This window comes from Acomys russatus, chromosome 26 (genome assembly GCF_903995435.1).
Source record: "Acomys russatus chromosome 26, mAcoRus1.1, whole genome shotgun sequence".
In the NCBI taxonomy this organism is placed as follows: Eukaryota; Metazoa; Chordata; class Mammalia; order Rodentia; family Muridae; genus Acomys; species Acomys russatus.
In genome coordinates, this window is record NC_067162.1 from 2,028,370 (window position 1) to 2,053,792 (window position 25,423).

The following is a 25,423-nucleotide window of genomic DNA, read 5'->3' on the forward strand; positions in this document are numbered from 1 at the left end:
GTCCCCTGTGGATTAGGGGGAGGAGGGCTATAGTTTGTCGCTACCGTTGTTTATTTTCATTGTCAATTTGCCATAGATTTGAGCAGCAAGACTAAAGAAAATGAATTGAGGTAGACAAGGATCTAAGCTGTTTTTGTATTTGCTGTTAGTTGTTGATTTCTTTGTAGTCTGAGCGATAGGCCCACATTCTCCCCGTTATGAACGTAGTATTCTACCACTGAACTCCATCCTCAGTCCACTAAATGCTTTCATTTAAAGGATTTATTTGTATTATTCTTTTTATCACATGTACCCCTGACTGAGAAGCCAGGAGACATCAGATCCTCTGGAGCTGAAGTTACAGAAGGTGATGGACCACCCGTTGTGGATGCTGGGAAGTGAACTCAGGTCCTCTGGAAGAGCAGTTCATGCTCTTAACCATGGAGCCATATTTCCAGCCTGAACTAAATACTTTCTCAATGACACAGAACTTGCTCCTACAGGCCAACAGGAAAGCAGTGGGCTGGCAGCCCTCTGTCATCACACCACTTACTTGCTACTTACTTGTAGGTACATTTTACACAGGAGAACTGCTCCTGAGAGAATAAAGAAAGGGAACTCTATTATCTTCCCTCTGATGCTTAAAGTCATTAAAACACATCTTGTGGACCAGAGTAACCTCAACTACAGTCTGATTTATGGAAAAGGCAGGCACTAAGAGGCAGATTGCTTTGAGATGGGATACTGGAAATTAAAGGATATTTAATAGGTCTCTGGACCAATGATGTAGACTGAGCTCTGAGGTTTGTGTCTTTAGGGAGCAATGACAATCCAGCCACCCAGCACTGAAGTCAACCCTAGAGGACAAAACATGGCTGGCTATTCATCTTCCTCAGAGAACTAATTGTTACCGACTTTGGGACAAGACCCTTTTCCACATGGCTCTTGGGCCCAAGCATAGAAAAAAACCAGTTAGATAGGCACCTGGAACAATCTGGAAATGTCTAGGGGGAACTGGACCCTCTAAGCAGAGGGCTCTAAGCTATTGCTGTACGTACAGGCTGTGCATGCATTCAAAAGGGTTTTGGGGATATGTTCTCTGGATGACTGACTGGTCATGAGCCAGAATTCTCAGCCTTCAATCAGAAGGGCAATAAAACCAAAGCTCCACCCCAAAGTCCAGCTGTCCAAAGCCTATGGCCAATATCAACACCTGCAAGCAGTTGGAGGACAACAATCAACACACCATGTTAAACGGTTCTTGTATGCATATCCTTTTCTTTTTTGTTTTTTTGTTTGTTTGTTTGTTTTTTGTTTTTTGAGACAGGGTTTCTCTGTGTAGCCTTGGCCATCCTGGACTCACTTTGTAGACCAAGCTGGCCTCGAACTCACAGCAATCTGCCTGCTTCTGCCTCCCGAGTGCTGGGATTAAAGGCGTGCACCACCACGACCGGCTCGCATATCCTTTTCTTCTAGCTGTTTTCTTGTTTGGTTGGTTGGTTGGTTTGGTTTTTCTTTACTTTTCTCTCTTTTTTTCTTTCTTTTTGTTTTTGTTGGGTTTTTTGTTTTGTTTTGGTTTGGTTTTGGTTTTGGTTTTTTGGATTTTCGAGACAGGGTTTCTCTGTGTAGTCTTGGCTGTCCTAGACTCGCTTTGTAGTCCAGGCTGGCCTCGAACTCACAGCAATCCGCCTGCCTCTGCCTCCCAAGTGCTGGGATTAAAGGCGTGCGCCACCACATCCAGCAGATTAAATTAATGATAATAATGATGAGGGGACATGCATGTGTGCCTTAGGTGGACATGTAGAGGTCAAAGAACAACTTTCTTTTTTGAAAGATTTATTTATTTATTACATATATAGTGTTTTGCCTGCACACCAGAAGAGGGCACCAGATCACATTATAGATGGGTGTGAGCCACCATGTGGTTGCTGGGAATTGAACTCAGGACCTTTGGAAGAACAGACAGTGCTCTTAACCTCTGAGCCATCTCTCCAGCCCCAGAGAACAACTCTCGGAAGTCCATTCTTTCTTTACATCAGAGTTCCTAGATTGAACTCAGATCATCAGGATTGCCTAATAAGTGCTTTTACCCGCTGAGAAATCTTGCTTGCCCTTTTCGGCTGCTGTTGTTGTTTTAGTTTTTGGTAAGAGTTAGGCTGTCTGTAGGTTGCCCAGGCTCAAAAAATCCTCCTGCCTCAGCATCCCAAGTAGCTACAGGTGTGTACCATTATATCTAGCCCTCTAAACATCTTTTGTATATTGTAATTATTTTTGTTTTATGTGTATGTGTGCTTTGCCTGCATGTAGATCTATGTACCACCTGAGCGAAGTATCCTTGGAGGCCAGAAAAGGGCATTGGATCCTCCCTGGGGACTGAAGTTAAAGCCACTGTGAGGGGCCATGTGGGTGCTAGGAGCCTGACTCAGGTTCTGTGGAAAAGCAGCCCGTGTTCTTCACCACTGTAGGTGCCTACATTTAATAACAATGACAACAACAACACAACAACAACAACAACAACAATAATAATAATAATACTTTCCTTTTTAAACTCCTCGTATTGCATTTGTCTTAAGCTCAAAGTTATCCCATGGTCACTGAAACTCCATTGGGGCTTTTCCTCTGTACATTTCAGTTAGAGGGTGTCTTTTCTGGGTCTTAAAGAGATCTCCTCTTTGACATCTAATTGGCTATTCACTTTATCTAAGAATCCCAGGCATTATAGCTTTCACTTCTAGGAATTGGATTTGTGTCTCTTATATGACATTTAGATACCTTTATTGATGAATAACTGAGATATTTCAAATTGTCATGTACTAAAGTGTGAGATTTGGTAGAGTTTTGACTTATGTCAACACCAACCAACAACTACAATCAATATAATCAATGCATTCTTTATGCCCCAAAGTTGTCTTTCTTATCACTTCACCGTGTTCAGTGCACTAGTCTCTCCTTCCTCTCTCATGTATAGTTACTTGTTGAGCCATTTTATAGTAAAATAGACCTATTATGTCCCTTTGTTCCAAATGTCTCAGAGTGGCTTTTCTGAAAGGAGGAACACCCACCTCTCTCCTGACTCATCACTGTCTTTAATTATCAATCTCTTCTACCAGATGAGCCCATGGGAAGTGTGGGCCCCAGGAGAACTATGGATATAGCCCAACACAAAGTCATCAACTTCTGGTGACTTGATCACACAGTTCCCCGGTGTGAACTTCATTGTTGACAATATCATGCCCCAAACAAAGATTAGATGTGCCACTAACAGTTCTTTTTCATACGTTTGTCATTTCAAGAATGCTATTTAAATGGAGTCGAACAGCATGTCATTTTGGGAACTGGCCTTTCTCACTCAGCTCCTTCTGTGAAGTTTGTCTCTTTTCATATCCTAATAGTATTCCGTTGTACAAGCATACCAAAGTTTGTGTAAGGACTTGGTAATTTCAGTATATTTACACTGTCTTCTCTTTGAGCTCTGTCCTGGCTAGTTTTACATCAACTTGATATAAGCTAGAGTCATCTGAAAGGAGGGAGTCTCAATTGAGAAAATGCCTCAATAAGTTCTGACTGCAGGAGGGGCATGATAGCATCCAGGACAGCCAAGGCTACTCAGAGAAACCCTGTCTCGAAAAACCAAACCAAACCAACCAACCAAAGATCCCTCTGCTGGCAAGACTATAGGGCATTTTCTTAGTGATTGATAGGGGGAGGGCCCATCCCATTGTGGGTGGGGTTATCCTGGGCTGGTGGTCCAGGGTTATATAAGAAAGCAGGCTGAGAGCCAAGTGTAGGCCTTTAATCCCAGCACTCGGCATGCAGAGGCAGGTGGATCGCTGTGAGTTCCAGGCCAGCCTGGTCTACAAAGTGAGTCCAGGACAGCCAAGGCTACACAGAGAAACCCTGTCTTGAGAAACAAAAACAAAGAAGACATCAGGCTTAGCAAGCCAGTAAGAAGCACTCCTCCATGGCCTCTGCATGGGAGTGTGAGGTGAATGTCAACAGAGCCCACACAGAACCAGACTCCAGAGCCTAGACTCAAAGGTGCAGATCTAACCTCACTGTGCAGTGTATCAGCCTTTCTACAGCTGAAGGGCCAATCAGACTATCCCATGTTAGTCTCAAGCACCAATAGCAATCAATCAGGTTGGTGTAGATAGGAGGAAATGGGGGGGGGGGGGGGACAAGGTCACCTCAGAAGACTTCTGTAAAGAAGGGGAAGCAGTCACTGCCCTAGCCTCGGATCCATTTTGAGACTTCACTCGTGTGCTAAGAGTCCCTAGTAAATCAACACCATGTGCAGTGCGTCAGGACCGTTTGAGGAGACTTAGGAGCGGCTGACGCTTCGCTCACAAATCTCTATGGAACTCCAAAAGGCTTATCTCCACGCTCGCTACACTTCTCCCTCCAAGTTCCTGTCCTGTTAGAGTTCCTGCCTTGACTTCCCTCAGTGATGGACTATTAACCTGGAAGTGTAAACTGAAATAAACTCTTTCCTCCCCAAGTTGCCTTGCTCATGGTGTTTCATCACAGCAAGAGAAATCCTGACCACAGCAAGTTCTTAGGTTATGGTTGCTTCTGTGTAGATTTGGGGTGAAGATAAATCTTCATTTTCATGAGAGAAGCGCTGAGCAGTAGGAACATTGTGTGATTTGGTATGTGATACCTGGCCTGTAACTAACAGAGATCCGCCTGCCTTTGCCTTGTATGTTCTAGGATTAAAGTATGCACCACCACACCCATGTGAAGATGTTTCATGGGTAGTTTTTTTTCCATCATGTGCTCTATTCAGTTTCTCACACTATGTAGATTTATTCTTTTACCTGTTTGTACATCTGTGTGCATTATGCACATGCAGTGTCTGTGGAAGCCAGAAGAGGGCGCTGGATGGTCAGGAACTAGAGTTAGAGAAGGTGTTTGTGTGCATGCTGGGAAAACACTCTGGTCCTCTGCATAGACAAATGCTCTTAACCTCTGAGTCGGCTCTCTAGCCCCACAACCAATTAATTCTTTTGTTTGGTTGCTTGGTTTTTGTTTTTCAAGATGGGTTTCCCTGTGTAGCCCTGGCTGTCCTGGACTCACTTTATAGACCAGGCTGGCCTCGAACTCACTGCAATCCACCTGACTCTGACTCCTAAGTGCTGGGATTAAAGGCATGTGCCACCACTGCCCGGCTAACTAATTGATTCTTAACTATTTGAGTTTCTTGTTTGATTTGGTTTGAATGATTATAAATGTTTTAAATCATTTATTGATGTGTGTGGTATGTGTGTGTGTGTGTGCGCGCACGCGCACATGCGCTCGTGAGGTCAAAAAGAACTCTGTGGGGTCAGCTCTCTTTCACCTTCTCTCACCAAATTCCAGAGAACTATGCTAGGATGCTCACAGCAGCAGTGAAACTTCTCCCCCATCCCCCAAAATTCTGAGTGGGAGCATGACCTTGTTCCCACAGCCTTGGTGTCCTGGATTCCACCACTGCATCCTCTTCTGGCCAGGCAAGCTTCAGCAGGCACCACATCACAAGAACCCCTCTTCACTGCACCTGGTACTGCTCTTACACAGTCAGCACAGCGCCACCCAATATAACACATCTTTATTATTTTCTGCCTGCCCACTCCCAGCCAAAGTAAAATATAAGCTGCTGGGGTTCAAGTACCCTGACTTTGTTCTCTCTTCAGTGCCCAGCACCTAGCCCAGTGCCTGATACATACTGCGTTTTCCATAAGGGCTGTGTCAATGAATAAATGAATGAACGTACTTACAGTGATCCAAGACTGGGAGCAAGCTGATAGTATAATTGTGATCAAGAACAGACTGGAGAGTTGAAGAGATGGCTCCAAAGTTAAATGTACACTGTTCTTCCAGAGGACCTGAGGTCAGCTCCCATCACCCACATTAAACAGTTCACGACTGGCTATAATTCAGCTCCAGGAAATCCAGTATTTTTGTCTGGCTTCCATGAGTATGCACACATGAACACGAACACACACACACACACACACACACACACATACACACACACTCCAACAGTTAAAGAAATAGAGGCCATGAATTTGAGAGAAATAAATGGGAAGGGTTAAAAGGAAAGAAAGTGGTGTGATTATACTTTAATTAAAAAGAATCAACCTGCTGGACCATAGTACGCATAGTGATGGTGCATGTTTTTAATGCCACTACTCAGGAAACAGAGGCAGGAGGGTTTCTGTGGGTTTTAGGCAAGCCTGGTCTACATCATGTGTGCCAAGACATCTGGAGCTATAAAGCAAGACCAGTCCTCACCCCCACCCCCCAAAATGCCAAACTATCCCTTGTGACTTTGACGAAGAAAAAAAGAAAAACTTCCTCCCTAGAGATATTGTTAGCAGTATGGATGAAAGCTGGGGCTTTCCAGTAACTAGGGCACCAGCTTCTGCCTGGCCTGATGGAGAGTTCAGTGTTCCCACCGAAGGCCACTGTATACTAACGCTATGCTGGAAAAACAGGGTCTAGACACTGTAAGTTCTTACACGTCTAAATTCTCCTCAGCAAATCAGAAGAAACCGGGTTTCCTCCTGATTAGGAGTTATATCTCTACTCTTTCTTTGAGAAAGAGTAACTTATTTATTTTCATTTTATATGTATTTAGAAGGCCTTCTGTGGCAATCAAACTTGCATAAATCGGTTCTCTCTTTCTACCATGTGGACTCCTGGTGTCAAACACATACCCAGATAAAATGCCATAACCTACTGAAGCAATTTACCAGTCCTGTAAACATTTAAACAAAAATTTTGTGTGGGTGGGGAAAATGTAACGATTTGGTGGGGGGAAAATTTATAGCATACTTAGAAATGTATGTTCTTCCATTTCACCCCACAGGGCTACTCTCTAGATATTGGTGCTAAACTACAAATAAATACTTCTATTAATCTTCATGGCTCTGAGTCCGGAAAAGAGGGGACTGTCTTGAAATAAACCGCATGATACTCTGGAAAAAACAGTCTTCATTATGAGAAGACTTAAGGGTAAAGAGAGAACAAGAGAAGGTGGTTTTAGGTGACTACGACGGACGGAGAATGCAGGTAAGGACCTATGAGTTTGTGAAAGAGAATACAAAGCTGATTGGTTTTCTAAGTCTGTCAGTGGAATTTTCGGGTTTTGTGTGCATATGGTAGATAAGTGCATAAGAAATGTAACTGATGGAGAACGTGTAAAATCCAGAGCCAGGCTCCACCGCTGCAGAACGGTTGTTCTAACTGCACAGAAGTTCACCGAGCTATAAAGACTGGGTTGAGGCAGGTGCTTGGCTTCATTAATCTAGCTATCTAGTATTTTTTTATTTGCGATTTCTTTGCAGAGAAGTTTTAAATTGACCAATAATCATAACACTTGAGAAAAGATACGTTTAGATAAATTTCTGGCCCAAACTTGTCATTCATTGAGTGTATTATCGAAGGCTACCGCGACCGCGCGCTCAGCAAGCAGGTTTTATTCGATGTGCTCGACGCTCTTTCGCCGGCGCGAAAGGCCCGCTGCAGTACGAGTCTGCGCTCTGGGCTCGACTAAGGCTCCCTGGTCGCTCGCGCTTTTCTCTCCTTCTCCAAGATGGCGGCTGTCGGCGGCGCTGAGGCGGGATCCGAGCGAGCCTAGTGAAGGTAGCGGCGAGCGGAGCCCCCACCAGACCCTGCCGGACCCCCACCCCGGGGCGGCAACGGCCCCGCCCGGCCTCCACCCACCGCTCCGGCCCCGCGACACCGTCCCGGAGGCGCGGCAGGCCCGTCGCGGCCTAGCTCGGGGGCCAAGCCGGGACCTGGAGTAGCGGCCGCAGCCGCCCCGGGGAAGGGGCTGGAGCGGGCCGCAGGAGGAAGGCGGCGGGAGCTGTTCAAACGGGGAAGGCGGGAAAGCTGCGGGGCCGGGAGGGGGCGTGCGGCCGCCCCAGGGACCCGCAGTCCGCGCCGCCCCTCCCCCTGCGCCGCCCGCTCTGCGCTCCGGGGCGCCGGAGGCCGACGGGACGCGGGAACCCGGGGCGGGCGGAGCGCGTCTGCGGACCCCGGGCGCGGGCTGCTGGGGGCTGTCAGGAGGAGAGGTCCCGGGGCGGGCGGGCGGGAGGGCTGGGCGCGCGGCGAGCGGGAGAGGATGCGCGGAGCTCCCTGCGCCGCGCAGAGCTTTGTTGAAGTAGCAACAAACCTGCGGGGGGATCACAGCGAGGACCCCGGGAACGGTGGTCTTGGGGACTGCGTGGATAAACGATCTCGTACCGTGTGTGTTCTTTGCGTGCGACTCAGTTTGGACATGCCTTCTAATTGGAGTCTCCTCCACACAGGCCCATTTCCCCCTCCACAACCACTACTTGTAGCTTCACTTTATTTTATATTATATAGAAGACAAGAAATGTCTACTACTCACCCCACACCTATTTCTAAGCTGCTGGCCGAGTCTATTATCTCATAGCAAAATAAAATTTAAAAACTGCATCCGAAGTAAAGCCTGTTGATCGCACATGGCTTGTCAAAATTTGGATCGCTGGTCTCCTGGAACTGTGTTATCAGCCAATCTGTGCAGCCAGTGTGGTTCCACTTAATTGCATTGCAATGAGAAGATTCAATGCGCATTTCTAGCTGTGGAGCTCGCTGCAGGTTCCGAAGCTGGCAGGGGCTAGGAGTGCTGCATAGGTAGGTCCTGGGAAAAGGGTGTGGCAAGAATTCCGAGAGATCAGAGATGGAAGGAAACCCACTGAAACAAGATTCACCTGTGCTATCCTAGAAGCAGCAACAAAATATCAGAAACTGCCAACAGCTGGATGTGTTTCTTCTTTGCCTGCATGGACTGGCAATCTGAGTTCCTGAGAACAGCCTTGGAGGAAACTCCCATCTGGAGCAGACGGATTTTCCTTGGCCGATTTACTGAGTGGATTTTCTTTTTCAATTCTATCTATTCTGGGATGGTGTACTGTTAGTGATTGCTGGAACTGAGATTACCTCCAGAAAATCATTTTCCAAAACTTTAAAAAAAAAAATAGTTAACAGTTTGAATTTCCACAAAATACTACCTTTGAAGCTTATAACTTTTTTCATAATTACGTGGTTTATCCCAAAAGCCTGTGCCTGAAGGTTGACTTGCAGTTTTACTTCCAAGTGGACCAGCAGCCTCTTTCTTTCTCGTAGCTTGAAGAAAAGGCTTGGAAGAGCCAGTTCACAATGCTCAAATTTCCTAAGCATTCACTTTTTATAATGGCATAAACAGTATGAAACAGTGAATTTTATATGTTGTCATTTCTTTGCACACTAAGACAAATACTAACTTTAAAATTATCCTGTCCTGTGAAGTTGACAATATGCAATTTTGTAAACTCCAAAATAATGGAATTCAAGAGAATGGGTTTTAGCACCTGCTTTGTTTGCCAACATTTGATGTAGTTGTTTTCTAATGTGAATATTAAACCTAAATTTTTTTCATCTTCATTAACCCTCCCAATTTACTTTCTTCCTCTGAACCCTCAATTTATCTTGGATAATATCTGAGACTTGGAAGGATTATCAGGGGTTCGTCTAATCTTGTATAAATGTTGCCTGCACTCTGCCTTCTTCCACACTGCTGCTTGAGACCCTCCTACCCCCACTGTCTTTCTCTTAGGAGTCAGCCACTATTGAACCCTGAGCCAGGATTCAGGGCCCATCAGTCTGCCCAGCCTTTGCATTATCCATGGTATTTCAAAAGTTCTGGACTTTGTTCAGGGCCTACTCACTTTTCCTACACGCATTTTGTAAAATGTTCTTTAGAAGAGAAATTTCCAGTAGTAGCTGGCCTAATCCTAGTCCAAAAAGCCAGCACATCTGTGGACCTGCCTTCAGAAGCGTTTCCTAGTTTTTACTACTAGTTTTTACAGCAGTCAGGAAATAACTTTTTCATACCTAGTAAAAAGCTCAGTGTCCTCTCCCTCCCCAATGACATTGATTAATTCTATTTCACATTAGTTTTAATGTTCTCAAGGGGAAAGCCTGTTTTTGAGTCTCTGGGCCTGCCTTTGCTTACATTTAAAAGTGTGTTGGTGTTTGACCAGAGAAGATTGGCTATATTATGAGACTAAATAAGAGTGTTGTTGAAATTGGGGAGAGGGGGCATTATTTCTCAGGAATTTTATACCAAAATTCATCTGGCATGAAAAGCCTGAAATTTCAGCTGTTTTGCTTATATCAGCATTTGAAAGCCAAGGTATCTATGGCTTCCTAATAAACTCATCATTTTTGTCCTAGTGAGAAGATTGCCATTGTTTTGTTATATTTGTTTGAGAGTATCTCTAAATAGCCCTGGAATTCAATATGTAGATCAGGCTGCCCTCAAACTCACAAGAGAGCCACCTTCCAAGTGCTGGGATTAAAGTTGTGTGCCACCTGGCAGAAACTGTCATTTTTAGATGACTATCATTTTCAGTGACCTACCTTCACTTCCTCTTAAGTCCCCACCAATGGGTGGGAAATAAAGAACAGTTTCTATTTAAGAAAGTTTAGTATAATGTAATGCTAGAACAGGAAAAAATGCCTACATGGTATATCTTTTCTCCTTACCTTCTCATATGAGGCTCGACCCTACATTCTCATCTTTCATTTCATGAAATGAGCAAACAGTGTGCCTGCTCACGCTTGCTTTCTTTTTTAAAAAAAGATTTATTATGTATACAGTGTTTTGCCTGCATGTACACCTGCGGGCCAGAAGAGGGCACTGGATCTTATCATAGATGGTTGTGAGCCACCATATGACAGTTGGTGGGAAATGAACCCAGAACCTTTGCAGCCAGTGCCCTTACCCTTGGACCCATCTCTCCAGCCCTGCCTGCTCTCTTTAAACAATTCAGTTCATGTTATTTATTCACTTTCTGGCTTCCCCTTACCTAAGGCAAATTCATTCTTCATTTCACATTTTATATTTCTTAGACTTTGAAAACCTTGCAATGCTTTTCTTCTTTGTACTTTCAGCTTTCGTCTACCTGTATATTGTAGTTATGTGGCTTTTAAGCAAAAATTCTTTTTATTGTTGTTTTGTTTTTGAGACAGGGTGATCTCACTTTGGAGCCCTGGCTGGTCTGCAAGTCATGTAGACCAGACTAGCCTGGAATTTACAGAGAACCAGCTGACTTTGCCTCCTGAGTGCTGGGATTGAGGGTGTTCATCACATGCCTCACTAGATAAAAATTCTTAACTGTTAAATTATGACGCCTTCTCATTAATCCAGTTCGTCTTTTCTTTAGCCAAAAATATATACTTCTGTTTTTTCCCACACCTATCTGAAGAGGTTAATAATGTATTCTAGAATAATTCTTTAGTAATCCTAAATCCATTTATAATAATGAAAGTAAAGTTACATTAAATTACCAATCAGATTAACTTCTAAACACTTGACTAGCTGAATGAAAACTTTTTCTTTTTTGATTTTTCAAGATAAGGTTTCTTTTGTAGTCCTGGCTGTCCTGAACTCACTTTGTAGACCAGGCTGGCCTCAAACTCACAGAGATCCACCTGCCTCTGCCTTATGAATGCTGGGATTAAAGGCGTGCTCCACCACGCCTGGCTGGTGAATGAAACCATTTTCAAATGAGTTATTTTAAATATCCTGCAAAGAAGTGAGTTCCAGGCCAACCAGAGCTACTTAGTGAGACTGTCTGGTAAAAAGAAAAGTTCTGCAAAGATTTTCTGTCCTTAAGGTAATTTAACGGGGCTGGAGAGATGGCTAAGAGGTTAAGAGCACTAGGCAGCTCTTCCAAAAGACCTAAGTTCAATTCCCAGCAACACATGGTGGCTCACAATCATCTATAATGAGATCTGGTGCCCTTTTCTGGTGTGCAAGTTTACAGGCAGGTAGGACACTGTATATGTAATAAGGAAACAAATCTTTTTTTAAAAGGTAATTTTAGGACTTTACAGTGCAATATATAACTTTGTCACCTTCAAAGTCAATATGGGCACCTGAACTTCAGTGCCACAAAAGTTCTAAATGAGTGGTTCTCAGCATTCCTAACGATGCAGCTCTTTTAATACAGTCCCCATGTTGCAGTGACCTCCCCAACTATAAGATTATTTTCGGTGCTACTTCATAACTGTAATCTTGCTACTGTTATGAATAAATATCTGTGTTTTCCGATGGTCTTAGATGACCACTGTAAAAGGGTCTTTTGACTCCCCCCTCTCCAAGGGGTTTTCACCCACAAGTTTAGAACCACTGCTTTAAATAATATAATACTTGGAACTATGTAAATTGATGAACACTTTTAATCCCAGTGCTTAAGAGGCAGAGGTAGATGGATCTCTGTAAATTCTAGACCAGTGTAGTCTACATAATGAGGTGCAGGCCAGCCAAGGTTACATAAGGAGACCCTGTCTTAAAAAACAAAACCCTCCAAGCGGTGGTGGCGCCCACCTTTAATCCCAGCACTTGGGAGGCAGAGGCAGGCAGTTCACTGTGAGTTTGAGGCCAACCGGGTCTACAAAGCAAGTCTAGGACAGCCAAGGCTACACAGAGAAACCCTGTCTTGAAAAACCAAAAAAGCGAACAAACAAACAAAAAAGAACAAAACCCAGCTAGGCAAGGTGGCACATGCATATATTACCAGAACTCATGGAGGGTGGATCTCTGTGAGTCAGAGACCAGCCTGGTTTACTTTTTTTTTTTTTTTTTTTTTTTTTTTTTTAAGATTTATTTATTATTTGTACATGCCTACATGTCCAGAAGAGGGCACCAGATCACATTATAGAAGCCTATGAGCCACCATGTGGTTGCTGGGAATTGAACTCAGGACCTTTGGAAGAACAGCCAGTGCTCTTAACCTCTGAGCCATCTCTCCAGCCCCCAGCCTGGTTTACAAAGTGAGTCCAAGACAGCTAAAGCTACATAGAGAAACCTGCCTTTAAAAAACCAAAAATAAATAAATAAATAAATAAAATTTTATAAAAAGAAAAAGAAAAAACAAAAAACCCAGTACTTTGAACTTTTAAATTATAGTACTTATAATGAAAATTCTTAAAATTATAAATTTCAGTATTAGTGGTTAAATGGCAATCCTCCATACTTCTTACTAGCCTTTAGAAAACGCTCATTAGTCTTGGAAGTCTCCATGTAGCCAACACATTTGAGAAGTATGCCATTTTCATAAGTAAATTTGAGCAAGGTCTTAAGCCCAGCAGAATGCAAAGCTTTAAAATTACTAATATCTGTATACATGCTGCATGACAGCATACTTTATCAGCTCATCTCCTCAGTAAGGCTTTGTGGTCTTTCAGTATTTGGGGCACTCTCTCCTCCTCTGCATCTGGCTTTATCTGTACATCCTGTGACCATGGTTGAACCTATCACTCTGATTTAACGTCAGTCTCTACCCTGTCTCAGTGTCATTACTCTGTTGGCATTCCAGAAATTCTCATTAATTTTGGAAGTTTTTTCTTTAAGTGTTTTATATATTTCTTCAAATGACAACTTTAATACATGAATTAGATCCGGTTAAGCTTAGCATCCTCCCTGCAAGCTCAACTCCAGTATCTGCACAGTGAGGAGCTGACGAGACACTCCCATGTCCCTTCCAGTCAGCCCTCGGATTACTCGGAATTCCCACCTGGAAGGTTGCTTCTCCACCCTGATCTCACATTACAGGAAGGTTTTCCTTCTTTGTTTCTCAGACCTGGTCCTGTTCACGGGAAGGAGCCTGGACAGTGGCACCACACATTCTCAAAGGCCCTGCAGGACCACCATGGCTTATGATGACTCCATGAAGAAAGAAGGTATGACCCCTTACTCAGAAGCATTCCAAAGGGCATAACCTCTTGCGTCCCTGCAGTCCATGGATGTAGAAACCAAGACTGGGCACCACGGCCTAGCCCAAGTGATGCTCCAGAGTACTGTGTGAGACACAGCCTCCGCATCATCCCCAGACTGGGCCCATGGACATGAAAACCAGGACAGGGGTTCCTACACCAGAGTCTGAAATAAGAGCCTTAGCTCGTTGGGGTGATTCCCGCAGCACTCTTAGTCCTCGCCAGCTCCAGTGTCCAGGAGTCTGGGACTAGGACTCACATTGGACTCCCGCAGAGCAGCACAGCACATGAATCCTTACCCTTTTCAGCCTTCCCTCGCAAGTCTGTATCTGCCTGCCAAATCACTACTAAGAAACCATGTCTGAGGACGCACTCTGGGCATTTGCGTAGCGTGGACGCATTGCGTTTTCAGGTTTGAGTCTTGTGTTTGCAGCCAGCACATCAGAAGTCTTCCTGGCCCTCTAGGTTTAGCCCTGCGTTTCAGTGGATGCACTGAGACCTAACTTTAACTTGGAAATGGGACTGTTGGCGTTTGCTTGTTATGCTCGTTTGTCATTTCCATTCCTAAATGAACCTGTGCTTCCTAGATTGCTTTGATGGTGATCACAGCTTTGAAGACATAGGACTTGCAGCTGGCCGAAGCCAACGAGAAAAGAAGCGGTCTTACAAAGACTTCCTAAGGGAAGAGGAAGAAGTTGCTGCGCAGGTCAGGAGTTCTTCCAAGAAGAAGTCAAAGGTCAGTTCCAGATGTCTTTCAAAAGCCGGAATCCTGGAAGAATGGCTCCAAACTGTTACCTCGCCGTCTTATTATTCGCCAATTCTTCTCCTCTTTAACCACAGGATAGTGAATTGTTCTTCTTGGGGACGGACACACATAAGAAGAAGAGGAAGCACTCCCCTGATGATTACTACTATGGAGGTGAGGATAGGACTGCGCTGCAGGTGGGACATGCACATCTCTGGTTCTTGGAGTCGGGGTAGGGGAAGGGATCCCAGATATTGCTGACGCAGTGGCCTATTTAACAGGACAGTGGTTCTTGTTCTGAGTGCCGATAAACCAGTGTGAAGGAGGAGAGAGGTGGAGGGCTGGTATTTTGGAGGATTCAGCATAGAAGAACAGTCTTCATTTGTGATACACAAGGTACCAGGTTCCTTCTCCCCCCAATCATCCACTTATCTATGCCATTGCTACTTAGCGTCCCTTTGCCAAATGCAATCCTTGGGCCCTTTACATATCTGTGGGGCTTTCCTCAGCATTGATCCACTCACAAAACCCATGTTCTTAGCTATGCTCTATGTGTAGCTGATGAGACTAACCTCTAGAATGAGTTTGTCCTCAGCACAAGAACCAGTGATGCTCCATCTGCAATCTACTCCAGATTGTAACTACCCTTAATCCCACAGCTCTATTCCAAGAATGCTCTCTGTCTCTTGTGAAGACTCAAGGAAGAGAATCAGCTTTAGTGGCAAGAATGGTCTCCAGGGCCAAAGGCCAAATCTACCAAGCCAAGAAGTACCACGGGGTTCTCTTTGAATGTTAGAACCAAAGTGTCTCCCCTCAAAATTGTTCCTATTAGCCTTTTCCTCGTGCCAGTTGGGTGATTATGATTTGAGAAGGACACTTGCTAGAAGTCCTTCCTGTGCTATTGACAGTATTTCTCTTGATTGTTCTAGACATTTCGTCTTTGGAATCATCACAGAAGAAAAAGAAGAAATCTAGCCCACAGTCGGCCGACACAGCAATGGACCTGTTGAAAGCTATCACCTCCCCACTGGCAGCAGGTGCCAAATCCTCCAAGAAGACAGGGGAGAAATCCTCCAGTTCTTCAAGCCATTCAGAGAGCAGAAAGGAACACCACAAGAAGAAGGGCAACGGAAGCAGTGGAGAGCTCTCCCTGGAGGACAGCAGTGCCCACAAACCCAAAAAAATGAAGCCACTCTATGTGAACACAGAGACACTGACACTTCGTGAGCCCGATGGCTTAAAGATGAAACTTATTCTGTCCCCAAAGGAGAAGGGAACCAGCTCAGTGGAGGAGGAAGCTTTTCAGTACCCTGCCCAACAGGCTTCTCTGAAAAAGTCCTCCAAGAAATTAGCTCGGGACGAGCAAGGTGCTTTACTCCTAGGACACGAGCTACAGAACCTCCTGAAAACAGCTCGGAAAAAGCACAAGTCGTCCTCAGACTCGCATTCATCTCCTGGCCCCGAGGGCTGTGGCTCTGATACCTCCCAGCTTCCAGAATCCCACAGTACTAACCTTGATATCACAGGGCTGGACCCCATTCTAGTAGAGTCTGAGTCGTCCTCTGGTGGAGAGCTGGAGGCTGGGGAGCTGGTGATAGATGATTCTTACAGGGAAATCAAGAAGAAGAAGAAGTCCAAGAAGAGCAAGAAGAAGAAGGACAAGGACAGACACAAGGAGAAGCGGCACTCTCGGACCAAGAAAAGTTCAGGGCTGCCGTCAAGCTCCTCCCGAGAGCATGGCTCTTCTCGGGAGCATCCAGTAATGCCCGGCCCTGCCTCCAGTATGCCTGTCTTGCCACTTTCTGCTCTCCACACAGACGGACATGGGGAGAAGAAAAAGAAAAGAGAGGAGAAGGACAGAGAGAGAGAGAGGGGAGAAAAGGTAAGGGGAAGGGGTATCTGTGAAATGGGTTCTTCCTGGGTAGGAAGTAGCCTTGAGCCAAGCAAGTGACAGCCACCGTTGAACTGATGAGATGGCACAAGGCAAACAAGACTACCAATTGCCAGGTTTGTCTAGGGAAAAGTGACAGCAATTTAATTATTCCTGGCTTGTTTTTATTTTATGTAGATTGGTGTTTGACTGCACACATGTCTGTGTGAGGGTGTCAGATCTCCTGGAACAGGAGTCACAGACAGTAGTTAGCTGCCATGTGGGTGCTGGGAATTGAACCTAGGTCCTCTGGAAGAGCAGTCAGTGCTCTTAATGACTGAGCCATCTCTCCGGCCCTGCCCCCCTTGGCTTGTCTTACTAGAGCAGTTCTCCTAACCTATTGATCAAAGGCTTAAGAACACCATGATTCTTAGAAGTAACTGTACCCCATTTCTTTCCCTTAGCACCCTCTGTCTGTCGGGGCAGTTGAGAACTGTGAAAAGATGGCTCGTTAGGTCATTTTGGAGGAGGTTTCCTAAACTGATCAAGTTAAAGTGAGCTCACACCTTTATTTTAACTGGTCTGGATTAGTGGGAAATATTCCTTCATATCCTTTCTGGTATCTGAAGTATCATTTCACTGTGTGAGTGCTTACTGTGTCAGGGTGCAAAGACCAACAGAATACAGTTCTTTTTTATTTATGTGTATGTTTATGAGCTTGTGTGTGTGTGTGTGTGTGTGTGTGTGTGTGTGTGTGTGTGTGTGTGTGTGTGTGTGTGCGCGCGCGCACATGCCCGTGCAGTGGCACTCAGAGGTCAGAAGAAGGCATTAGTCCTCTGGAATGAAAACTACCCACCGTTTTGAGCTGCCATATCGGTACTGGGAACTGAACCTCTGTCCTCTGTAAGAGCAGCCTGTGTTCTTAATAGCCAAGTGTGTCACTCCAGCCCAAGAACAGGATTCTTGACTGGGGAGCTCCCTGTCTGTTTTTTTATTTGTTTGTTTTTGTTTTGTTTTGTTTTTCAAGACAAGGTTTCTCTGTGTAGCCTTGGCTGTCCTAGACTTGCTTTGTAGACCAGGCTGGCCTCGAGCTCACAGTGATCTGCCTGCCTCTGCCTCCGAGTGCTGGAATTAAAGGTGTGCGCCACCACGCCCAGCTGGGGAGCTCCTTGTCCATTGGAGAGATAGGAGTAAGAAGTCAGTCACCTGACCCCTGGGGAAGGTTCCCAATGGATGTGTTTTAGGATATGGTTATTAAGAGTTTATAAACTTAGAGCTGGGTGTGATAGCCCATTCAGGACACTCTAATACTCAGGAAGCTGAGGCAGGAGGAGGAAAAGTTCAAAACCAGTGTGGGTAAGACCCCATCTCAAAAAACAAAAAAGGAAAAGTAAATTTATAAACTCAGAAATAAAACAAAGAAGTCTTAGCCAGGCGTGATGGTGTGTGCACATTTAATCCAGCACTCAGGGAGGCAGGCAGGCAGATCTCTGTAAGTTTGAGGCCAGCTCAGTCTATAAAGGGAGTCCAGAGCAGCCAAGGCTACAAAGAGGAACCCTATCTCAAAAAAACCAGAACAAAAATTTTTATGTATTTATTTACTTATTATCATGTCACAGTGCTCTGCCTGTCAGGACAGACATCTGGATACAGCGGGTTTTATTTGTTCGTTTACAAATTGTTTGATGAAGTCTGGTGGATAATCTGTGTGGTTCTGGTATCAGCAGCCCTGCTTATGATAGGGTAGATGACAATGCCATAAGCAAATCACAGGGCTGAGTGTGGGCGCTCAGAGAAGAGAATGGCGGGCAGTAGACGTCATGGATGCAGAGAATGGCGGGCAGTAGACGTCATGGATACAGAGAATGGTGGGCAGTAGACGTCATGGATACAGAGAATGGCGGGCAGTAGAAGTCATGGATGCCGAGGAAGCAGCTCCACTAAGATCCTGCTCCCGATGTCTCCTGGTCCCTTGGTGCCTCAAATCCTTATGTCACTAGCTGAGCACTAACAAGGCCCACACCTCCCCCTTACCTCCCTCTGTATTCCCAGTCAGCCCAAATTCAAAATGAAATCTTTTTTCTTGCTGTTTTATGAAACTTGTTAAACAAGAGTTGAAGGAATTTATAGTGAGCAGCATAGGCCCTTGTCAAAGACTTCTCAGTTCACATTTTCCTTTTGTGTTGTTTGGTTTAGGTTTGTTTTGGGGTTTTGAGACAGGATCTGGCCACGCATCCATGGCTGGCCATGCACTTGAGGTGATCCTACTGCCTCTACCTTAGGAGTGCTGGGACTGTCATGGTCATCTGCAACTTGTATGTCATGAACCTGAGTTGAATTTTTTTATTTTTTATTTATTTATTTATTTATTTATTTATTTATTTATTTATTTATTTTGGTTTTTCAAGACAGGGTTTCTCTGTGTAGCTTTGCTGAGTTGAATTTTCAAGGCCTTTTCTTTTTCCTTTTCTCTTCTTCCTTTCTTTCTTTTTTTCCTGTAATAATTTATTGAAGGCAGCAGGTCAGGGCTTAATGAGATTATCACCTACTGACTTTTTTTTCCAGATAAAACTCACATAGGGCAAAATGTTCATTTGGTAAGTAAACCATCTGATATGATCTTTGGCAAATGCACATACCAGTGTAACCGCATCTTTAAGCTAGACATCCTCATTCTAGAGAGTTCCCTCGCCCATTACCAAACTCCCAGCCTTGTGGTTGGCTTATATATCTTCTCTTTGTTAAGCTGGACAATCCTCCTGGTGACTGGCTTTGTTGTTGTGTCATGAGTAGATGAAATAATATTGGGCAGTGGTGGCACACGCCTTTTTTTTAAAAATAGATTTTTATTTATTTATTATGTATATATACAGTGTTCTGCCTACATGTAAACCTGCACGCCAGAGGAGGGCACCAGATCTCATTATAGATGGCTGAGAGCCACCATGTGGTTGCTGGGAATTGAACTCAGGACCTTTGGAAGAGCAGCCAGTGCTCTTAACCTCTGAGCCACCTCTCCAGCCCAGCACTTGGGAGGCAGAGGCAGGCGGATTGCTATGAGTCCGAGGCCAGCCTGGTCTACAAAGTGAGTCCAGGACAGTCAAGGGTACACAGAGAAACCTTGCCTCAAAAAAACCAAAAAAAGAAAAAAATGAAATAATACTGAAAGGGTAGACTGGGATCAGATTGTAGAGAACCTCTTCAATAAAAACTAAGGCAGTTAACCATAGTTTCTAAGGCACATTTTGGTATGCTCCCAGTGAAAGTGAACAACACACAGGTAGGTATAATAGACCAGCCTAGCAGCTTAGGATTATGGTATTGCAGAGGCCACTGATAGAATCCTGGGAGAGACAAAAAGAATAGATTTAAGAGACTGAAGGAAATGTGAACACGGCCTTACAAGTGGGGAGCTGGAGAATAAAGGGTAAAATAATCTTTTTTTTTTTTTTTTTTTTTTTTTGGGTAAAATAATCTTATTTTGGTTTGGTTTGGGTGTTTTTTGTTTTGTTTTGTTTTTTGTATTTTTGAGACAGGGTTTCTCTGTGTAGCCTTGGCTGTCCTGGACTTGCTTTGTAGATCAGGCTGGCCTCAAACTCTTAATGATCCACCTGCCTCTGCCTCCCGAGTGCCGGATCTAATCATATATTCAACAAATATTTATAGTACATATATAATGTTTTTAACCTGACCTAGACATAAAATTCCTTATGAAGTTCAAAATGTATCTTTTCTTGCTTTTTTATAAAAATTAACTATCAGCAGGGGAAATGGCTTAAAGAGTACGAAGGGCACTTGCCACCAGGCCCGAGCTTACTTCCCAGGTTCCACGTGGTAGAAGGAGAGAACTGACTCCTACAGATTGTCCTGTGACCTCTCCACTGTGACACTCTCATGCATGCACATACACATACGTAAATGCTCAATTAATAAATGTTTAAATAAAGAAAAAAGAAAATTTAAATCAAGGAAGAGACTAGACAGATGGCTCAGTTGCTCAGTGCTCAGATCTCTTGCAGAGAACTTGAGTTTGGTTGCCAGCATCCACATCCATGTGGCTCACAACTGCCTCCAATTCCAGCACCCAGTGATCTGACATCTTCTTCTGATAACTTTATGTACCTGCACATTCAAACATGCACATACACATTAAAAAAAAAAAAAATAAGTTGAGGGAAAAGTTCATCCAGAAATAGGAAGAGTGCTTTGGGCCTGCTCCCTCAGAAATAAGAGAAACAGGTAGAGACTGGATGGCCACCTGGCAAGGCTAAAACTTCACCTTACATTCTGTGATGGTTTATAGCAAAAATAAGGATTAGGAAAATGACTGGTGTGGCAGACAGTGGTTTTCATTGAGATTTTAAGAAAAAAGCACAAGATGTTTAACATAGGTAAGTGTTTGAAGGTGTGGGCTGAGGAGCCAAGACCACTGATTCTGAGTCCTGGCGCTTCCCCTCAGAAGTGGGATGGGCCAGAGAGGGCTCAGCTGGTATTGGTGCCTGCAGACCTCAGTTCAACACAAATTGCTGGCAGGAGAGAATTGACATGCACAGCAGGACATAACACTCTCCCCCTAATAAGTAAGTAAATGCAAGATAAACTTTGTACTTCACAACAGAAGCTCTGTTAGACAAGTTCTGTAACTTGCCCAGGGTAACGTAAGTACTCAGCTGATGGTTAAATGAGGTGATGCTTGTAGCTCTCTGAGGACCTGCCTCAGCCACTGCTGCATGTTGTAGGTGTTTTAAAGGGAAGCAGCAGCCCTGACAATTTAGGTCCTTAGCACCTCTCAAGGTAGTCTCAGCCATGCTAGTGTCCGTAAAAAGACTGTTTTCTGGAATTGTTGGGATAAAAAATCAAAACATAGCTCAATGCTACAGCCCTTTTTTGTTTGTTTGTTTTTGTTTGTTTGTTTGTTTGTTTTTGGTTTTTCGAGACAGGGTTTCTCTGTGTAGCCTTGGCCATCCTGGACTCACTACAGCCCTTTTCATTCCCAATTCTTTAGGTTTGGTCTCTAGCACTGTGGAAAACACTTGGACACTAAGAACCCACAACCTTTGGCAACATTGTCTTTGCTATAGCTAGCTTTATGGCTAGCTTTCAATAAATGCTAGTTGTTAAAATCATTATCTAGGCGGGAGCAGTGTGTATAACCAAGAATTTGGGAGAATAGTTAAAACTAGAATAAAAACCAGATGGTATGTGTGCAATAATGGGGAATAGGAGATGCCATGAGCCTGGTTAGTACTTGTATACATATTGATTACCATCGAAAGCTAATCCCATCATGATAGAGATTTTCCTTTAAAAAGCTTTTATTAAAGGCCGGGTGTGGGGCCAGGAGGTGGTGGCACATGCCTTTAACCCCAGCAATTGAGAGGCAGAGGCAGGGAAATCCTGTGAATTTGAGGCCAGCCTGGTCTACAAAGCAAGTCCAGGACAGTCAAGGCTACACAGAGAAACCCTGTCTCAAAAATCCAAAATAAATAAATAAAAATAAAGGCCGGGTGTGGTGCTGCACGCCTTTAATCCCAGCACACAGGAGGCAGAGGCAGGTGGATCTCTGAGTTCAAGACCAGCCTGGTCTACAAAGCCAGGCCAGGCCAGCCAGAACTATAAGAGAAACCCTGTCTCGAAAAACAATCAAACAAAAAGCTTTTATTATAGTCATTTATTTATCTGTGTGTATGGAGTAGGGTACCAGTGTGCTCAGACACTAAAATCTAAGTTACCATTAGACCTAGTGCACTGCTGTGTGAGTTCTTCCTCAAGCTAAACCAAGCCTGAATAACAAAAATAAAGGGCAAGAGTTCCTCTCTGTTGAGTTCCTGCATGAGTTAGGCTTTCCTAGGCATTTTATCTATCAGCCATCATTGATTTGATTGCTATCATTACCCCATTTGACAAAAGAAGGAATCTGAATGGGTGTGGAGCCAGACTTCCCCATAGATCCCTTAACCACCTCTGCGCCTGTAATCTTTTCCACTATACATACATGGCTACTGAGCACCATGTTAGTTTTAGTATTATCTTCTCTTCTGTTTTTACTGTGCTGGGAAGCCAAACCCAAGGCTTTGTGCATAGTGTGCAGATGCTCTACCACTGATACACATCCCCAATCTTTGTTTTTTGTTTTGTTTTAAGCAGGTCTCTATATAACCCAAGCTGGCCTTGAATTTATGATCTTCCTGCCGCAGCCTTCAAAGTGCTAAGATTACAGGCAAGGTCCACTGTGTCTGTCCCATAATTCATATTTGACAAACCTAAAAGTATTTTTAAATCCAAGAAAACAAAATATCAGAGCTGATCATGGTGGCTCATGTTTGTAATCCTGGCACTCAGTCTGCAGCAAGAAGCGAACAAGTTGAGGTCATATTGGGCTACATAACCACACTCTCAAAGGGTGGTCTAGTACTCTGGCTCTCAGCCCCTGGCTTTCCAGCATAAAATTTACCTCAGTTCAGCAAAGCTTAAATGGGTATAGTTTTAAGTGTCTCCTTCCTAGCCATTGTCAACAGCTGGTATATTAGAGGCACTGTCCACAGCTTTTAGTTTAGGGAGACTAAAAGGATTTGACTTCTACCTTTCCTTCCTAACACGAGAAAGCCAACTCTGCATGTGTGCACATATGCATGTGAGTATGTGCTAGAAGTTGAACCCATACAGCTCACATGCCAGACAAGTACTCTACCACTGAGCTACTCTTCAAACCCCCAGTTTTAAGATTCATATGACACCTATGCTGTGTTTTAACCCCAAGATATTTCATTGTTAAAACTACACCTTTTTTTCCCTTATTTATTTAGTTTTTCTAATTATAATTTTTACATATACATTTATATTATTACACATACATAAAATAAACTACATACAGGAAGAACACAGGAATAATTGGGAATTGTATTCATGTTACATTCATAGTGTTTTGGCTGTTTGTGTTTGGCAACCTTGAAGAACTACATCTTAAATTATCATCATGAAGAGGGATTTTCATTGGATTCTTGGTTCTGTGATACAAAAAAGTTGAATGGGATTCCTTAACAATATCATCAAAGGAGTTAGTTGGAGTTCTTGTTGTTTTGTTTTGTTTGTTTTAACACCCTATTGTGATTTAGCTCATCAAACACCAAAACCATTTCTACCTGTAACATTGTATCCAAGCATAGATAGTCCGGTTTTTAATTTTGTTTTAGTTTTTTATGTATTTTGGATTTTAGCCCTCTAGTGGATGTGTAATTAGTTGATAAAAATCTTTCCCCATTCTGTATACTGCCTCTGTCGTAATGATGGTATCCTTTTCTTTCTTTTTTGGCTTTCGAAACAGGGTGTGTAGCCTTGGCTGTCCTGGACTTGCTTTGTAGACCAGCTGTCCTCAAACTCACAGTGATCCACCTGCCTCTATTCCCAAGTGCTGGGATCACTAGGCTGATGGCACCCTTTTCTTTTTTTGTTCTGTTTTCTTTCCTTTTCTTTTTCAAGACTAGGCTATCTGTAGACCAGGCTGGTGTCGAATTCGCAGAGATCCCACCTGCCTCTACCTCCCTGAGTACTAACATTACAGATGTGCGCCATGGTGCCCAGCTGGTATCCTTTCTATACAGAAACTTGTCAGTTTCATGAGGTCCCATTTATTAATTGTTGATCTTAGTGCCTGTGCTATCGGTGTTTAGAAAGTCTTCTATGCCAGTGCATTCAAGGCTACTCCCCATTTTCTCCTTCCTTTTATTTTTATATTTATTTATTTATTTATTTTAAATTTTCTCCCCATTTTGTCTTCTATCAGGTTCTGTTTACCTGTTTTTATGTTGTCGGTCTTTGGTTGATTTGGAGTTGTTTTGTATGGAGTAATAAGTATGAATCTATTTGGATTCTTGTACATGCATCTGTCCAGTTTGACCAGCACTATTTGTTAAAGATGGTATTTTTTTTCCAGTTTGTATTTCTGGACTCTTTATCAAAAATCAAGTGTCCCAGGATTTCTGTGTGAGTCCTCGACTTGATTTCACTAACTAATGTGTCTGTTTTTGTGCTAGTACTATACCTTTTTTTCTTTTTTAATCAATTATAGCTTTGTAGTGCAACTTAAGTTGAAAATAATGATACTTCCTAGTTCTTTTATTATTCAGGATTGTCTTACCTATTCTGTGTGTGTGTGTGTGTGTGTGTGTGTGCGCACATGTGCATGCATGTGTATGTTTCCTTAGGAAGCTGAAAATTAGCCTTTCAAGATCTGTGAAGAATTGTATTGGAATTTTGATGGGGATTGCATTGAATGTGTAGATTGCTTTTGGTAGGATGGCCATTTTTACTATATTAATTCTATCAGTCCACGAGTATGGGAGATCTTTTCATCTTTTGTTATATTTTTCAAATTCTTTCTTCAAAAACATGAAGTTTTTAATCATTCAAGTCTTTCACTTGTTTGGTTAGAGTTGCCCCAAGATGTTTTGTGTTATTTTCAGCTATTGTGAAAAGTGCCTGATTTCATTCTCAATACATTTGTCATTTGTAAATAGGAGGGCTACTGATTTTTTGTAATTAATCTTGTGTCCAGCCACATTGCTAAAGGTGTTGATCAGCTATAGGAGTTCCCCAGTCTAATTTTTAGGGTCACTTATGTACACTATCATATCATCTACAGATAAAGATACTTTGACTTCTTCCTTTCCATTTTATATCCCTTTGCTCTCCTTCAGTTGTCTTATTGCTGTAGCTAAAATTTCAACTACTGCATATTGAATAGATATAGAGGAAGTGGACAGCCTTGTCTTGTTCCTTATTTTAGTAGACCTGTTTGAGTTTCTCTACATTTCAGTTAATGTTGGCTATGACTTGCTATAAACTGCCTTTAATATGTTGAGGTACACCCCTTGTATCCCTAATCTCCAGAACTTTTATCATGATTGGGATATTGGGTTTAGTCAAAGGCCTTTTCTATATCTAATATGATTATATGGCTTTTATCTTTCATTTTGTTTATATGATAGATTACTTTTTTGTTTATTTGTTTTTCAAGACAGAGTTTCTCTGTGTAGCCTTGGCTGTCCTGAACTTGCTTT

General features: G+C 43.4%; 1 protein-coding gene across 4 annotated transcripts in view; it reads left to right on the plus strand.

Annotated features, from left to right (window-relative positions):
- Window positions 1-7,506: 7,506 nt before the first annotated feature.
- Window positions 7,507-25,423, plus strand: part of Hmgxb4 (HMG-box containing 4) — a 35,423-nt gene continuing 17,506 nt past the window's right edge. The window contains exons 1-5 of one of the 4 annotated variants that reach the window (XM_051168544.1): window positions 7,507-7,605; window positions 13,615-13,716; window positions 14,337-14,485; window positions 14,590-14,668; window positions 15,424-16,376. In XM_051168544.1, the coding sequence (XP_051024501.1) occupies window positions 13,686-13,716; window positions 14,337-14,485; window positions 14,590-14,668; window positions 15,424-16,376 (1,212 nt within the window). In that variant the 5' untranslated portion in view covers window positions 7,507-7,605; window positions 13,615-13,685. Of the gene's footprint in view, window positions 7,606-13,614; window positions 13,717-14,336; window positions 14,486-14,589; window positions 14,669-14,775; window positions 14,891-15,423; window positions 16,377-25,423 lie in introns of all 4 variants that reach the window. The other 3 variants (XM_051168545.1, XM_051168547.1, XM_051168546.1) reach the window with 3 other exon arrangements.